This window comes from Mus caroli, unplaced genomic scaffold, assembly GCF_978045245.1.
Source record: "Mus caroli unplaced genomic scaffold, Mus_caroli_1 scaffold_1, whole genome shotgun sequence".
In the NCBI taxonomy this organism is placed as follows: Eukaryota; Metazoa; Chordata; class Mammalia; order Rodentia; family Muridae; genus Mus; species Mus caroli.
Genome location: NW_028227256.1, coordinates 159683155 through 159701481, shown reverse-complemented (window position 1 = coordinate 159701481; position 18327 = coordinate 159683155). Strand labels below are relative to the sequence as shown.

General features: G+C 42.2%; 1 protein-coding gene across 2 annotated transcripts in view; it reads left to right on the top strand.

Moving 5' to 3' along the window:
- Dnm3 (dynamin 3) overlaps positions 1–17476 on the top strand; it is a 482789-nt gene extending 465313 nt beyond the window's left edge. For both annotated transcript variants that reach the window (XM_029478095.2, XM_029478106.2), the window contains one exon: positions 12680–17476. In XM_029478095.2, coding sequence (XP_029333955.1) covers positions 12680–12749 — 70 coding nt within the window. In that variant the 3' untranslated portion in view covers positions 12750–17476. The remainder of the gene's footprint in view (positions 1–12679) is intronic.
- The last annotated feature ends 851 nt before the right edge of the window (positions 17477–18327 follow it).

Here is an 18327-nt window from a genome sequence, read left to right as displayed (position 1 = left end):
CTTACATGGCAGACAGGAAGTTTAAAATAAAACTTGTCAGTGGAGCATCTTGCTCTGTGAATGTGCCTGGGATGCCTAACTGCAGCATCGGAAGAAAGGAGGGAAGGAGTTAGCTGAGCGCGTGTTGGCTCTGCTGGCTCCTCATGCATTTATCGATGCTTAAACATAGAACTGTTAAGTGCCCAGCACTGACATTCCTTAGCTTACCCATGCCAAACATACTGGACGCATTGTCTGGGGAAACCTCTGAATCTAAACATATATTTACACCCTTTAGTTGCCAAATGGTTTCCATCTGGCTCACCAATGCTGTTGCCAGAAGGATATTCCACTTCTGGTCAGGCTAGAGTTGTCAGGGCCAGAGTGGGGGTTTCTGGGAAGGCTCCGAGCCTGAGAGACACTACATGTTTAATGACGCCACATTACTTGAGCATTTACATGTTTAGATCACATGGCAGCACTATCCCAAAATAGAACTCCAGCGCAGGGCAATGTCGAAAGCCATGAGGTATTCAGGGACTCGCTCCACACCACGGCTCCCTCATTTCTTGCATCTGGCTGCTCCTCAGGCTTCAGAGCCACATGATAGGCAAAACCACAAATACCAAATGCTCTAATTTATTTTTAAGCATTCCCACCAAGCACTGAGAAATATCCACTCTTTGTTTTTCAGTCAGAATAATCGGTTCCCATGAATCACATGAACCCATTCCATTCACAGGCCCCGGGGGTGGGGAGCAGGGGTGGGGGCATAATCAAAAGGGCAATTAGCCAAGCTTCTCCACGTCTCAGCATCAGGGGTAGTGTTGAGCCTCTTGATTCAATTGCCCACACAGGGAGTGATCTAAGCACCAGAAAATGAGACAAGTTATAATGGCTCTCCTCCCTGCTCTTACGGAAACCCCAGGAATGCCCAGGTCAACATGAGAGTCGCCAATAAGCAGCATCCTTTCAGGTCTCTTTGGTGGAAAGGATGATATAGAAGCTGAGAGAGAAGAACATGAAGACTGAACCAGCCTAGATACTCTACCACAAACATATCAAAGCTTCAAGGGAAGGTCTGGAAACTGAGACAAGCTAAAATAAAGGTGGACATGATCTCTTATAGCCCCCCATAAACCTGCGAGGCTGAGGCAGGAGGATCATGAATTTAAGGCCAGCCTTGGCTACAAAGCCAGTTCAGGCCATCATGAGGCACACAGTAAGATCCTGATTCATCTCCACCACTCCCCCTTCAAAAAAGGCACACAGCGTGAGAAGGGCCTTAGTTGGCTTTTAGTATAATTGGGAAAATGGTCTTAGTCTACAACCGAATATCCCTTTTGCCTCCACCATATAAACATTCGAATTTGGTTTTAGATATTCTGAAGCAGCAGTATCTAGATGTCCCCTTCATCTGCACACTTCAGTATGACATTGATTTACAGGCACTTAGCCTGATTATCTGGCTATTTTGTTTTGTTCTTACTTTTTGAGTCAAAGTCTCACATAGTCTACTGTGTCCCTGAATTTACTTTATTGCCACCTCCAGCCTTGAATTTCTAATCTTCCTGCCCCTACTTCTCAAGTGTTCAGATTATAGGTGTATGCTATATTGTCCAGGGGGAAAAAAATATAGAAGGCATTTTATAATCCTTGAGGTTGCTTGCTTGACAATGAACACTAACGTAAGACGAATTCTGGACCGTGTGTATCCTTTTAAGTTCATAGTGTGATCTCAAAGATAATTTTAGGACTGAATGAAATTTTTCCTTCAGGTAAACCTTTAAGTATCATGCCCCAGGTCTAACATAAGACCTGCCTACTCCCTGCCACTATGGTTGCAGTCACAAAGAAAGGCCGTAAAAAGATCTAAGCCAAACATCCACTGCTTTTTAAAAACATCCCCTATGGTGTTAGAAAGTGTTTTAATAACTAAAATAATAAACCCTCATGTCAGACAAGTTCCACAATATCTTAATTATCGGCTTTGGGGTAAAAAATGAAGGAGCCATTAGTGGATGTGTTAACTAGACAAACCATGGCAGGACTTTCCCTCCACATATCTAGGCCTGACACCAAAATAAAACGAAGCTCTGTAAACCCATAGCAGGAAAGCCGACTTAAAGCTGTAAAAGTACCAATAAATAGATAATACTCAAGAGAAACCCCTATAACCTCACCAGGAGCCTGCAGTTAACCTAGCCAGATGATCATCGGTTCAGTTCAGGAGTCTGCACTGAGTAGATTGAAATAATAGTCTGTGAAGTACAGTGGTTAGTGTTCTGCCCTGCAATATAAAGTGCCTTAATATTTCCAATACTCTAAATGACTCTTCCCACATCTTAATACTTCATACTGGAAAGTCAGTATAAGAATTTTTAACCTTTAGAACATGGTTGTCTTTGAAGTAGCATGCTGCTGGTGCCTCTTGAGTTTTCTTAAAATCACGATCTTATGGCTTTGGCTGTTTTCCCTCAAGAGCCCTTCTCTGTGAGTCTGTCTGGCACACACTGTTAATTCACCTTCTTCGAGGTGAGGTGAGGGGGACAGTATATGGAGGCACTCCTGCTGGTGCCACTTACCAATCCTACTGTACTGTTCCCCAGTCCTGGTCCCTGCAGAGCAGGGAGGGGAGGGGGGGGGATTTCAGTAAAACAGTGTGGACAGCCACAAGGAACCCTGCTGTGTTCTCCTGCTTCGTGTTGTCCCTAGTGAGCCCTTTGTAGTTTTCATTTGATATGCTATTTGGCTGGGTGAGAATGGGGGGGGTGGTAATTTGCATATTTTACTTTCCCCCTCCCCCCGCAGAGTCTATGCCATTGGTTAAAATTAAAGTGTATCTCCAAGTGTGAGTAGGGAAGAGAGAGTTGTTGTCTCTTGTTCAGAAGGCAACATTAAATTAGAAAAACGTAGGACAACCATCCATCTTCACTGCAACCTCCTTTATCCATCCCTGCCCCGACTTCCTCTGTCTTCCTGGCCCCACACATCATTCTATAGAGCAGTCTTCCGCTGGTTCCTTATGGTGGACACCTGCCTTCTGGCTGTGTTTGGCAGGCCGGCAGGATGAGGTAATAATCAGAAGAGAATGTTCTGGGTCTTTGGCCACATCCACGTACAGCTTTACTCAAAACAGCTCTCTGTGGGTGAGAACAGAGCGGCTTTGAGATCCCTCTGTCTAACATTCTGTGGAAGCCTCGAAGAACAATGGAAATATAAATGATATCTACCTTTCAAAGCTTTTTACGCACAGATGTGCAGGGAAATGAGAACTTTGCACTTATGAACATTTTTGGCTCTATTTTCTCTGAGTCCAGCCGTCTTCTTAAGCACTCTTCTCCCTGTGGCTAAGCAGCACCGTTTTTTGTTTTTTGTTTTTTTCTAAGAGCATATTTTGTGAAGGATTTCTCCAGGGCAATGGCAATCTTTGTAAGACAGATGCCTGAAGGACATATGGTTTCCATACATTTTCTGTCTAGACTGGCTTTATTTAGTGACTCTTGGTCTGAACTGGTCTAGTTAAAGTTTCTCCAGGAGCTTGTATAAAACTTTTAGATGTGGGCATACCACTAAGGTGTAAAACAAAAACCTTGCCTTCATATTGGCAAGAGAGTGGAAGGGGTCGTTGGCCACGACCCCTTCCCTCTAGGCGAACTTGTTCTGATCAAGTTGAATGTCCCATTCACCCATTGCACCTCCAAACACTGCCGAGAATAGAGGGGATCTCTTAGTGTGTAAACTCCTCACTGTTTTCCTGAATAAATTCTTTGCATTGCCTGTGCATGTGTGTGCGCGTGTGTGTGTATGTTGTGTGTGTGTGTGTATGTGTGTGTGTGTGTATGTGTGTGTATGTGTGTGTATGTGTGTGTGTGTGTGTGTGTGTGTGTGTGTGTGTGTGTGAAAGCTCTAATTCCTTCTTTACATGGCCCAGGGGACCTATGATTTCTTGCCCTTTTAGCACCAATTTTTACAAACACAGCATTTTTTTTTCTGACTTGAAGGAGAAGAAAAACCACCCAACAAGCCACTGAGTAAGGGACTTAGCCATTTGGCATTTCGGTAGCTCCTTCAACCAACAATGAAAATTCTGTTTTAAAATGTGGTTTCTGGGCCAGTGTTCAAGGCTGCTCTAGAAACAATAAGATCCTTTCAGAGGGAAAGAATAACTTCGAGGCTTGCCAAGAGGTCAGCTCCGCTCCCTCTTTTGTGGGAACCCCAGCCCTGTTTAACTGCCTCACAGCTACAGGCTCCTGCAAAAGAGACACTGTGGGCCACTCTGCACGTGTCCCGCCTCCCCCAAGTGCCGTCGCTTGCTCTGAGCATTTAATTGGCCTTCCTTACATATTTGTTCGCTGGCATGGCAGCCTCGAAAGACACAATGCCTCTCTTGTTTTTCTGTTTGCTTTCATTTGTTTCTTTTGTTTTTTTAAATGTTGAGCTTCAAAGGCATATTAGAGCTCCCCCTGCTGGATGTTTTTGAGAACACCGTTGAGTTAGCCAGCAGTACAGGGCAACTCTGTCTCCAATTTTTGCCAGTTAAAGGGCAAAAAAAGCACTGTGTGGTGCATTTAAAACTGGCCTTTTGACTCACCAGCTGTCATTTGGCACAAGGGAAATGTTGCTGCAGCCTAGTCCTTTCTATATCTTCAGATTCTGTGCGTTTATTTTGTAACAGCAAAGCAATTTTTCAAAAAGAATTTGCCTGCTCACAGTAACCCGTTCTGAAACAGTTACACAGTTACACTCTCTGAAATCCCCCCTCATCGTTCTAGAAGGCAAGAAGGGCTCTTTCATCTCTCCTAAAGCATTAGTGAGTCCTACTGTCTCACAGAGGTGCAGACCGCTGTCTTTTCCTTTCCTACGCCTACCCTTTCTTTCCGTGACTTCAAATGACAGGGGACTACATACCCCGAAGTGGAACCCTCCACTAGGGATAGCTGCCTCTGGGTACCTCCTTCAGAACTTCACTTCCTTCCTTTGGATGTTAAAGTCAGATCCTCGGCCTCCTGGTGCCTAAGGTGGGAAGGAGGTGAGGGCCAGGAAGAAAAAGGGAAGTCAGAGAATTAGAGGAAAGGATGTTAGTCCCCTACTTTAAATGGGAATGGGCTCTAGGGTACAAAGACCCAAAGGGAGACCTATTTCTAGGGAAAGGAGAGGAGAAGGAGAGGGAGAGGGGGGAGGGGAAAGGGAGATGGGGGCAGAAAGAGAAGATGCTAAGGAATAGGGAGAAAGAAGAGGATAGAAGGGAGGGAGGGGATTCACTGGAAGGAGCGTCATGTCATCTGACTTAATTCAATGACCATATGCTGCAAATCTCTGGAAAAATCGGGCCCTACCCCCTGTTTTCTCAGGCTCTGTTCTTAAGTCCACTTCTCTCTACCTTCTTCATCCCCTTCCTTCCTCTCCTCACCTTACCTGTCATTAGTGATATAGTACAGAAGCCACTGTAGAAAACGAAATATCACATCTAGTCTTGTAAACACCACAGTTTCATACAACTAAACATTCTGTAGGTCATTTCCTCATTTTAGCAGCTCCAAACAAGTCACATGATACTTGTGGCAAAGGGTGGGGTGACGTTTGATTTTCTAAATAGCATCACTTGTCCAGCTTGCTTTCTTTATAGGCACCCATTCCTATTCCTGGAATGTCAGACCCTCAACTTCCCCTGTGCTCTAGAATCAATCCCTCCCTCCCTCCTCCTCCTCCTCCTCCTGTTGCTGCTGTTGCTTCCTCCTCCTCCTCCTCCTCCTCCTTTTCCTCTTCTTCTTCTTCTTCTTCTTCTTCTTCTTCTTCTTCTTCTTCTTCTTCTTCTTCTTCTCTCTGTCTGTCTGTCTGTCTGTCTGTCTGTCTGTCTGTCTGTCTCTCTCTCTCTCTCTCTCTCTCTCTCTCTCTCTCTCTCTCTCTCATACACACACACACACACACACACACACACACACCATCTCTAGGCTAGGACTCCAGGTGTCCCTGCCACTGCCCAGGTTAGAGCTCTATGTGAGCATTTACCTGCTGCTGTCACTGCTAACCTGACTCTGTCCTAACAAGACAGCCTTCCAGAAAGTGACAATCTTTATTTCCATATCTCTGTTAACATCATACCCTGAAATGCACACAGAGAAAGAAAAAAAAATGCAAGATGAGCTAACTTGCAATGCTTAATCAAAACTTACTTTGGACCCTGGCCTCCAAGCAGTGTATTTTACAAACCAATATAAATACGTTTGGATTTTTGTTTTGGTTTGTTTGGTTTTTTTTCAGTCTACTGAAAGAATCCGAGTCAATGTTGTTGTAAAATCCCTTTCTGACATCCTCAACTGAGATAGAGTTAGTGTGACCTATCATTGAAAAGCTGGGTGAGTTTGTTGTTATAGAGATGTTAGCATCACACCTGTGAGGGCAACCTAGGGCAGATCTACAGAGCAATCAGAGTAAGCTTCAGCACAGTGCATTTTCTTTCTATTTACCCCAGAGACGAAAGCATTCAAATTAGACATGCCTATGTTATCAAATAAAGATTGCAAACAATTCGCTCACGTTCGCACTTCAAGTCCCACAAATTGATTCATATTTTCCAAATATATGTATACATATATAAATATATATGTATATATTAGTATATATACTAATATTAATATTATAAAATCAAGGGTTTATTCTTATGGGGGAACTATATGTCACTTCTTATATTTAGTGAGTTATACTACCTTCAGACCCTTCAAGTAGACTCCAATTTTATATGCTTCCATACATCTACCACAAACTATTCTTTCACAACAATAAGCTTGATGACATTCTTTAGGTCACAAAGGGCAAATATATACATATACATACACATACACATATACATATACATGTATGTATGTATGCATACGTTTATATGTATGTATATATATGCTAGAGAGCAAGTACCTTTATTGTTTATAATAAAATTATAATAATATCTTCCATTTGAATAAAATCGTGAGCATCACAACATTTTCCTGAGTTAAGCCCAACTCCATCTAAATATATACCTATTTTAAAGATTAACAAAATGAGAATCAAAATATAAGCGGATTACCTACACCTAAAACACTGCATCCTGTGACAAGTGTCTAGAGTAAATATTCTGAAGAGGAAGTGAGCTTCTGGCCTTGTCATTACCGTTCCATTTTCCTCAGAGGCATGCTCCTGTCTGTTAGATTCATGCACACACACTTACTCACATCCAGGTCTTCACCCTGTCCCGATCAAGTGCCATGCAGTGCAGGAAGAAGAGGGTAAGAGGCGGGCTCACTCCAGGGGAGGTTTAGACAAGTGTTCAGATGGGGGCTGCGGTGAAGGCTCAGTAAAGTGCTTACCAGGGCAAGGGTGTGAGCCTGCTTCTGGATACCCATCACCCATGCTTAAAAAAAAGAGAAAAACCAAGTATGGTGGGTGATGTGAGCCTATAATACCACTGTCAGGGAAGAGGAGACTGGGGGGGGGGGGCTCCCTGGGGCTTACTGGTCAGCCAGTCTCGCTAACTCAAGGAGTTTCCTGTCTCAAAAAGAAAGTTAAAGTGATTGAGGAAAACTCTACTACCAACTTCTGGCCTGACTACACACACCCACACACTCACATACATACACACACACACACACACTCACATACACACACACACATGCATACACACACACATACACATACATTCACACACACACACACACACCCCAAAGCTGATGAACAATGCAGTCTGTCCTGGTGGAGCCTCCCCAAGGTCATTACAACTGGCCTCACATCATGAACACTCAAGGCCAGATAACAGGAGACGAACAGATGCAATTAGACTTTTATTCTTAAAAGACAATCGTGTGCGAGAAGGAAACAAACGGCAGGTTCTCAGCCTTATCAGTGGAGCCAGCTTCTTCCCAGAAAAAAAAAAAATGCCACCCACCCAGCAGGAACATGGGACGTTCTTACAAAAACTGTCATTGTCCAAAATCCTGTAAGCAGGCCATCCCTGCAGCCACAACTTCAAGTCTTACATCTTTCCCTTTGATTTGAAAGCAGAAACATGGCTCTTCTATCATAACCATAAACCGCCCACACACAACACAGTGTTTCAATAAATGTTTAAACGATACAAGATGCTTCATTTCAATGTAATGGGTTACTTAATGAAGCCCATCACTTAACAAAGCAACTGAGGAAATTTTGGTACAAAACAAATAAGTTTGCCCCCAAACAAACTGTCTTGTGAGGTGAATGTCTTTGGCAATAGGAATGGTTAGGAACTGGACCAATGAAATAAATTTGAGCAGAAAACCTTAAATACCTTCTTAGTGTTGAAGTTGGCAAACATCTTAGCTTGGGTTACTAAAATAAAAAAAATCGCCCTCAACAACTTAGGATCTGTCTTGAGTTGGGTTTTTTTTTTTTTCAAGCACAGTTTTTTATGGTTTTTATAGTTTACTTTTCTTATTGTTTTAGAAATAAAATAGTGTTCACCTCTTCCAAAAGAGTAAGTGGTTTAAGGTTCTTTGGGATTTTTTAATTGCACATATTCCACATATGTGGATTCCATTAATCTGAAAGTGAACATATTCCAAAGATGCCATAGTCATTCTGAGAGAACACAACGGTGTCTTATCCTTCCATCTTTCCCTCCGTCATTAATTCACCACACGGGCCATCCTTAAGGAGCGCAACAAAAGTGAAGAGGTTTAACTATTTTTATTCATTTGGGGAAAACAAAAACTCACTGTGAACCAAGAGCATGCTAAATTCTGAGGTAGAGTAAACAAAACATGCACCAGGCCTGACAGCCAGACGTCTCCACAGGCCTCTCCTCAGCCTCTGCCCACTGCTGGTCATCACTCGCCCACCACCCTGGTCCAAAGTCAAAGAGATCAGTGACAATCAGCTCTTCCATCCAAGTGTTCAGTTTCTGTTCCAGTCTCCATTCCCACCACTGAGCTTTCCCTCTGACACTGATTTAATTCCTTTACATTTTGGCCAGCGTAGGTCTACATTTCCCTACCTTTTGCAAGATTTGTTACATAGTACTTGAAATCACCTTTGGCCCTTGCTGCACCCACACTGTCACATTTTTCAAGCTTGCTGGGGTGCATCTCCAGGCAATGAATTCTAGCACTTCACCCCATTATTTCTTATCTAAAATGGAGTGCCATAGTAAAAACCACTTGGACATTTGTCTCGGGTCCCTTGCCCTGCCACTCAATCTTAGACTCCAGGCTTCTTAAAGCCACCTGACACAATGTATCCCACACAGTAGCGCTTGGTGAACAGAGCACAGATTCATGGATAAACCTTGCTACAGCCTCTGCCTGAGTTACAAATGAGAAAAATAAAACCTAGAAGCATTCAGAAAAAAAAAAAAATCCTGCATCATCTAGCAATTAGATCTATACTTGATGTCTTTTTTTAACTTCTACTCCAGGACTCTTTATGAACATACAGTCTCAGACATAAGCTTCTAACCGGAAGTGTTATACACATGGCTGGATGGAACCAGCTCACCTTGACTTAGCATGAATGCCAGCCATAATGGATGTCTTGCTTAGGCACTTTTCAATCACTCCCTCACCTGTCCATTCTTAAGCAAATATTCACCCTCTGCTCCTGAAGCTAAATGAGCTAAATCTGAGTGCACCACAAAGCAACATGTGCATTCTCTATTCTCCAGGAACTTGGAATCTATGGGGAGTTCAGGCAATAAAGTGTTGGGCAGTGACATTTAAGATGGGAGTAAAAGGATGAGGAGAGGCCAGGTGTACTCCTTTCTCTCTGAGCTACAAGCCTTTGTGTAACCTATCATGTTTGCAAAGGACAACTTCCAATCACCTTGGCTTTCTGTATCCCAAGTCTCTTTCAGTTCACAGTCTGACATCCACGCATCCTCTAATTATGCCCCAGTAAAGTTTCCCTCCTTCAAGTTCAAATTCTGGCTCTCAACACCCATCTCATGACTGTTTAATCACTCAAAATATATCTCCATAGGTTATGCATTTGTCCAACTCCCAGAGGACAGGATGTTATTGTTTAGTACCATTCCAAACACTAAACCAAATAATAAATCAGAAGAAGAATATCCAAGCCTCAATCCTATACTTATATGTATATATACACATACATATTAAATATTGGGAAGGGGGCTGGAGAAAGGTCACAGCGCTTGAGTGTACATATTGCTATTCCATAGGACCCATGTTCTGTTCCCAACATCCACATCAGGTGGCTCACAAGTGATTTAACTTCAGCTCTAAGAAACCCAACAGCCTCTTCTGGGCTCTCCCGGCACCTACAGGCATGTATATATACATACACAGGTACAGGTATGTGAAAGTATGTGTGCACACACACACACACACACACACACAATTTAAGATAATAAAATCTAGAAGACAATTTGAGAAAATAATGTGTGCCACAGTCATGATTAATAAACCCCCTTTTTATATGATAAGACTGATGGACACTCAGTTGTCAATCACTCCCTCACTGGAGGGTCAGCAGTGGACCAGGCACTGTAAGAATACTGAGATGAGTAACACCGCCCATTTCTAGTCAGTAAAGATGAGAACAGGAGCCTAACTGGAACCCAGTGTGATGACTGGACCATACTGTCATTGAAGCAACTATATTAGGAAGGTCAGAGAAGGCTCCCTTCCCTGAGAAATGTCTAGGAAGAAAAACAAAAAGTCACTGAGAACATTACTTCCTGTAACACCACGCTAAGCTCTGTGTGACACAAGTCTGACCTCTCTAGCACATGAGAAACTGGTGCAGGTTCAAGACTTGAGACGTAAGCCAAAAGAATATGGGCAGTCACCTCAAACATGGAAGAATATATTTCCGAAAGATAAATCATCTCTGTATAGTCATAAGAAGAAAATTCCCTTTTCCCAGTGGAGAACAGCCTAACAGTTACAGAAGGCTTTCTGCAAAGGACTTGCTCACCGAAAACTAGCAGTGATCATGTTTGTTCCCTTGCCAATAAGTATCTCTATCCATCCTTTTAAAATCTAGTCACTTCTAAATAGTAAAACTAGTATAGGACACTAAATTAGAACCTACCATTGTTTCTTTGCCACTTCAGTTATAGGAGACAAAAAGGACTCTCTGTGACTTCATGTTAAAGGGGTAGTCAGTCTTACCATTAAAACAGCAATAGCTCTTCTGCTCTGATTTTTCTCTTGGCTTTGAATTTTATCATGTAGCTTATGATTTTTGTTTATGTTGCTTAACTGAGAAGCAAACCTGGTCCTTCACAGTGACAGTATCAACTCTAACCACCAGCAAACAGGGTATGGTTTGAGACACCCTGTTGTGTCCGGCCAGCAGATCACAGCCTGGGTTTTAGCCTGGAAAGGCATTTTGGAAACCTGGAAGAGAAGAGGGGCTAGGCGGCGAGAGAAAAGAATGAAGCTAAGACAAGATTCTGATCAAAGCTCAATTTTACTATTTTCAGACACTCAGTTATAAAAGAAGGGGGAGGGAACCCGATTTCCCGCCAAGTAACTCAGGGTCCAGTAGCAGGACGAACACATGTGTGCCTCCAGGCAACAAAGCGACAGGGTTCAGCAGTAGGCGTGGCAGGACGAATGAGCAGGTAGCTCCACCCTTGAGCAAGCAGGTTTAAGCAGATGGGGGAAAGGGAGACCACATCACCCCATCATTGTTTTGTTCAACATTTCCAACAGTGCTGCATCATCCCAGAAAAATGCGTATCCAATCTGGTACCAAGTTTAGTGCTTCCAGGTCAGAAAGAGGACTACAGTTCTACAAAGGGTCTTTTGGAAAAAAAAAAAAAATTCAGCTGGAAATACTAGTCAAAAAATATTTCCATTTAGGTTATGTGTTAGAGTTATGAAAAAACATTCCCGAGGTAGCTGTATATAGGAGCCACACAGAAAAGGCTCATTAACATATTTGTGACATAAATATAATTTCAAGGGATAAATAATGTGACTTGATAATATTGAGCTTTTCGGGTACAATAACACTGAATATCATGCAGACGACTCTCAGAAACACTGCAGCCAACCAGATAGCAGCCAGTACTACTATGAATCTTGGCGAACCCTGTAAGACTCCAATCAGGAGCTGTCCTTCACACAGCTTAGCAGGAAACTCATACCCATTGAGCCTGTTCACAACCACTGCAAAAAAAAAAAACCCTCCAAAAGCCTGCCTTGGCTTCCTGTTTTTGATGGTCTGCATTAAAAGCAGAAGGGAGAAAGACTGGGGAAAGCCACCGCTAAGGCAGTGAGCAGTGGTCGATAACACCCTGGTAGAGACAGGGAACACTGAAAACCAACGCTGAGACTTAATACATCTTATCAGTTCCTGGAGTGGGTATACCTAAGTACAGGTCACTCTCTCTAACCACTGTGCTTGACTGCCACAGATCCGGGCAGTGATGTTTCACGGTGGCCTCTAAGTCATTCCACATTTGCACTCGTATTGGGGGAAAATAAAATCTCTTTGGTTTTCATAAAGATTAGCATAATGAAAAACTATACAATTTCCACTGGAAACTGGGCTACCCAGATGACTCAGAGAGGAGAGTCTGAGAGTCCCTGCAGTGTGTGGCCACTATTACTGGCCCAAATTGCATGTGCATGCGCATGGTGGCTCTATGTCAGTGTTCTGAAGAGACAACTGCTGCTACAACACCTGTTCCCTTACCTGTCTCTCTCTCTTTTTCTAGCCGGAGGCCACCCCCATCACCAACTCGCCCCACTATAATCCGTCCGCTAGAATCCTCACTGTTAGACTAAACGAAGTGTCCGGCATGGCAATTAACCACTAATGATTTATGCAAACGCAGCACATTCGGTAACCTTTGCAGCTCAACCATGAGTAGTCGCATGTATGGACCTCTATAGGCAAGTAGCCAGTCTTACTAACGTGTTCACCAACTCATCTTCATTGCTCATGGTATGTCAGACCTTAGGGGTTTGACTCCGAAAACCTGCTAACCTGTAGAGAGGCTTAAATATGTTGTATTGACCAAGGTAGTTTTATACAGCAGTTCTATACTTTGGTACCATTTATCTACCCAACATATATCAGAAGTTGCTTTGGACGAGCTTTCTAAGCTGTCTACAGAGAAGTTTATGATGGTTCTTAACAGATACAAGAGTGTGAGCTTGGAACCACACCGACCTTCCCCACATTCTGTTTAGGGCCGCAGAAGCTCTGCTGTCTGATGGTAACGCCACCCACCATTCAGTCCGCAATTGCTTATTTAGGCTTCTCTCCCCCCTTATTTCATAGGACTGCTTAAAAACAAACAAAAAAAAACCCAAAAAAACAAAAACAAAGCAAGGTTCTTAAATCAGCATTGCTTAAGATGGAAGCTTTTCAGGAGCCCAAGGCAGTCTGCGAAGGGCAAGTCCTCAGGGTTTGCCCTGGAGAGCCTCTCCTAGTGCTTATGTGTTGTGCTTTGTGCTAGAAGCACAAGCAACATCCAGGCAAAGCATGAGGGGTTCTGGTAACTGATTGGGTGGCATGGGTAACTAACTCTGTTTAGTGATTATGATTATTATTTTGGCCGAAAAAAGTTAAATGTATGGTAGCACATGATTTCTATGGTTTATATATAAATGATTATACAAGAATCCTTTAAAAAAAAAAGATTTTAGTGTCTTCACCCATTCCAGACTCCCTTAAATCTTACAGCTTACTCTGACACACTTGCATGACAAGTATGGCCCCTGGTATGGGAAGGCGATCCATCAGAGATGCCATGGTTTAAGAGCACGGCCCACATGTTTACAGATACATCGCTCCAGCTCGCTCCTGAAAAACAACATCCTTGCCATATTGAGCTGCAGAACAAGTCTGCAGTCTCTCGGATCTCTAAACTTTACAAGAGCAGCCTAGCCTAGAGGTTATTAGTTCAGCCTTGAGGCTATGTTTTGAACAACCTATGACCAGATGGTTAGCACATAGGAACCAGCTAGAAGCCAAATGGAATTCTGTCTGCTAACTGCACCCAGACGGCAGAGCGGGCTTTCACTGAATTGTAGCATCCCCAGACATTATTGCATAATCACAAAGGTAAATCAGGTTTTACTAACTGCAACATCTCCTTTTGAAGGCAGTCAACATGATTTGTATGCAAACTTCACTTTAATTTCCTGTGCAATTTCTACCCAAAGCAAGTGGCTATAAAGTATGATGTAAAAACTTTTAAGCATCATTTTAAAAAGTTTTTTTTTCCAAGTGAAATGCCACTGCATTGAATTTATTCTAATGGGTTAGATCCCACATTTAATTGGCAAAAATTAGAGAACATGCAACATACAAAGGGGTATTTTTCAACCTTTAAGTGACATAGAAGAGCTCTAATGTCTCTAATTTTTTCCCTGTTGAAAAAAAAATTGTGAATGGAGCTCATATAAGACATGCACATTGTCTTTGAAAACAGTGTCCCAACTAAATGGGAAAAAAAATAAGCAAACGTTTATAATCAACTAGTGGGCAATGAGGTCCTCCCACAAATCTCTCCTTTCAGCGCCCCCTTTGCTTCTTCCTCTGAGTTCTCTAAAACAGGCAGCTAAGGAAATAGATACTTCAGGGTTTAGCTTTGTCCTTCCTCTTGCTTGTACATATTGCTATATTTCAATTTTTTTCCTTCTGTTGGAAGAAACTAACTCAGAAAACCACTGGTGTGTTCTCGAATCAGCACAAACCAATGTCAAGGAAAACTGGGGATTTGTCTCTCCAAATTTCTTCCCACTGATCCTAGACAGTCATGAACAATGGAATGGCACTTGTCACTGATCCTAGACGGTCGTGAACAATGGAATGGCACTTGTCATCCTTAGCTCTTGCTTCTTGACCTACAGATTCCTTGTCCCAAATGTCTCCCCGTGTCAGGACAGTTTTGTTCTCATTGCTACCGAGCTATATCTGGTGGCAGCCAGAATCCCTTACTCCACCACCCCCTCCCCAGAAGTTCAACACTGAACTTTTCCCCCAGAATATTTTCCGACTGCTGCAGTTCAGAGGGTTTGCACTCTGCTAACAGCAGACACCAACATGAACGAAGCCTGAGGTTTCACTGGCGTGTGAGGAGTGCACGTCAGGCCTCAGGACGGGAATGTAAGCTTGAAGGACCTTCGCTTCCCACTCAGATTCTAATCTCTCAGTCAACCTCCTGGTCGAGGACACCGAGGTTGTCAGCACAATAGATGTAGTTTTATCTTGTCTAGCATAATAATAACTTTAAAAGGTGTTTTTAGGATTTGAAAAGGTACATGGTTGATAAGTAAAAGCCAGCTTTCCTACCACATGCTAACTTTTGCATGCAGATTGGCTAGCTGGAATAACCAACCATTTGTGGATGGACTATGAAACAGGATCGACTTAGCACAGATATATTTCCAAAAATCATCTACCAAGAATACCTTCTTGGATATTGCCTTTAGGTGTGTTTTATAACATAGAAGAGCAGTGGGGTCTATTTATTGGCAATTTCTCTGTTTCTGCAGATACATACTCATTCTATCCAAAAGCGTAACCAAACAGTTCCTGTGATATAAGCATTCTAAATTTAGAATTAAGAGATAGCCACATAGATTCACTTGTGATTGTTAGACAGTATCCATACTCTAAACCATGAGATGGGACCTGACACCAGTCCGTGACAACTGTTGTTTTCTGTGCACTCGTTTTCTCTGCATGTCTCTAGGAATACACTATGTACATAGTGGCCACGTATTTTGTGTCCTTTTGAGTAAGTAGGTTCAAAAGCAATTACTAAAACGCCATTAAGCATGAATGTGATTTTATGTGCATCATATATATACACATGAATATAAATGTCAGTGTAAGCCTGTGCTCAGTATGTAAGAGTATGAATATATTTTAACTGGGTTAATATATATGTTGGGAAGACCTGCCATAATATGATTATGGTAGTTCATTTTTCATAACATACATGAGAAACACAGGATCTCCTAACCCATTCTGTATATATTCTGAGGGGCACAAAGCTTATGATAACCATGATGACCACCATAACTATAACCATGACAGAGTAGAGTGATGTCTATGGTCCTTTGCACTGAAACCCACAGCACTGCTACCTAAGAAGGCATTACTTTTTGGGTGAGACTTTGATTTTTAAAAAATGTAAGTAAGATTTGGAAGCTTTTCTCCAGGGTCTCTAGTTAGTATTGTGTTATCTGGGGATTGTTGAGCTGACTCTTACAAAAAGCTAAGTTACTCTGTATTGTCCTGAGTTCTCTTCAGTGAAGTTAAAAGAATGCGAAGTCAGCAACACAATGAAAGTAATAGGCCTTTCTGAGCAAACCTGTTAAGACACGTGGGGGACAGGATACTCAATTCCTTGCTTGTTATCTACTCTGTCAGGTAAGCCTTTGACATTCGGGAAATTGTGCAATCACTTTAAATTGATGGGAATCTCTGCAGGATGAGTAACAAATCCTAAACAGATCTCCTAGCTGTCTTAACTCAGTGAGAGATGTCTGTGTTTAAGAAGGAAGCATGAGTTTGTAATTTCACCCAGCACTAGTAGCTGTGAGCTCAGAGTTCCTGCGAATGAAGCCAACTTTAGAGAAATAATGGATAGTTCACCAGATCCTTTAGTCTTTTCTAAAGAACTCAGTTTGTCTTCTAGATAATAATAGGCTATCTGTCTAGCTGATGTGTTTAAAATTACGTGGTGCTCTGTATGTGAAACTTTAACAATATTTTTGAAGTATATATAGTATATGCATTGCTAGTTGTGTATATATACATACATGTAGTAAAATCTGTATGTGTGGAGAGCAAGAGACAGGAGCCTCAAAGAATCTCCTGTTTAAGATGTGTTAGTACTGGTGAGTACTGGTGTTAGTACTGGTGAGTACTGGTGTTAGTACTGGTGAGTACTGGTGTTAGTACTGGTGAGTACTGGTGTTAGTACTGGTATACTGGTGAGACTCCTCATTCCACTGCTCAAGGGCTTCACATGTGGCTCAGCTCAAGGCATTCATTTCATTATAATTTTTACCATTAAATCCCTTAAACATTACTCATAATGTTTTCAATTTATACAAAAACTACTCCAGTGTCTTGTACTGACTGCTGCCAATCAGTGAAAATGACTCCTCCCAAACCAGAAACCCTACCACTGTAACCTTGTGTGTTTGATTTCATGTGCACACTGCTTTTGTTTCATGGGCTTGTATGTATTCCTCTTCTCTCCCCATTCTGAATCAAACTTCACCTCACCTTTTGTGTGAATGGTTGAGTACACAGAAGTCAAATCTTGTTTTCTCTGTTGATTCTTTAACATGAGCCAGAATACTCCCCATCGTCGTTTTTAACCACTTTGGGGATTTCTTAATGTTGGATTAATATGGATTCTGTGAATGGGATTTTTGAAGCAAATTCCTAAAGCCTGTATCATTCTTGGAGGTCATGTACCTATTGTGAAAAAAATGTGAAACTGTATTTCTGAACCTGAAATAAATTATTACATTTGAAGGAACCCCCCAATTCCTCATTCTTATATACATTTGAGTCTGTACATTTCACTAACACCAGGGAGTAAAGTCCCATTGTCCCTTGGCTCAAATTGGCCTAGCATTACTAAAGTGGGGAGCGATAGCATTATGTGTTTCTGTCCTTAAGTTGTGGGAAAAGGAGATTTTTTTTTTTTAAGACAGAATAAATCAGGTGATTCCCAAGGCAGCAGTGGGAGGAGATATTGCCTCTAATTTAAAATAATGAATTGAAGGACTAGAACCTCAGACGGCAGGATGGCATGACCTTTACCAAGAAGCAATGGGACAGTTTGCTCCTGGGGAGGAAGAATTTGTGGGAATGCCTGGGAGGAGGGAGGAAGGAGGAGGGATGGTCTATTTACATGTTAGGTCAACAGAAGACAAACATTGCGTACTACCCGGCAGTGTTACCTGCTCATGGGCATAGAAGAGGAAATGCACCAGGCTGTCCATTAATAAGAAAATATATGTGTTCCATGTGTATAAACAACCCATTTTCCCCTAATTGTGTTTTAGATAATAAACACCCCACCCCCACAACACACATGGTTCTAGACTACACCATCTAAATGCAGACAATAAGGCAGTGAGATGGGAAGGATATTGGTTTAATTTACCACGCACAGCCAGAACATATAATTATGGCAAGAAAATCTGGGCAGACTGCTGTGATAACATGCCCTGCAACTTCCTTCTCTGTATATTTCCCACAAGTGGAGAACCTATGCATTCAATGGAAGCCTCCCAGTTGGAGCAATTGAATGTGGATAAGAAATCATGCTGGCCACTTGTGTGGTTTAATCACATGATTCTAATGGATGGTGATAATATTCAG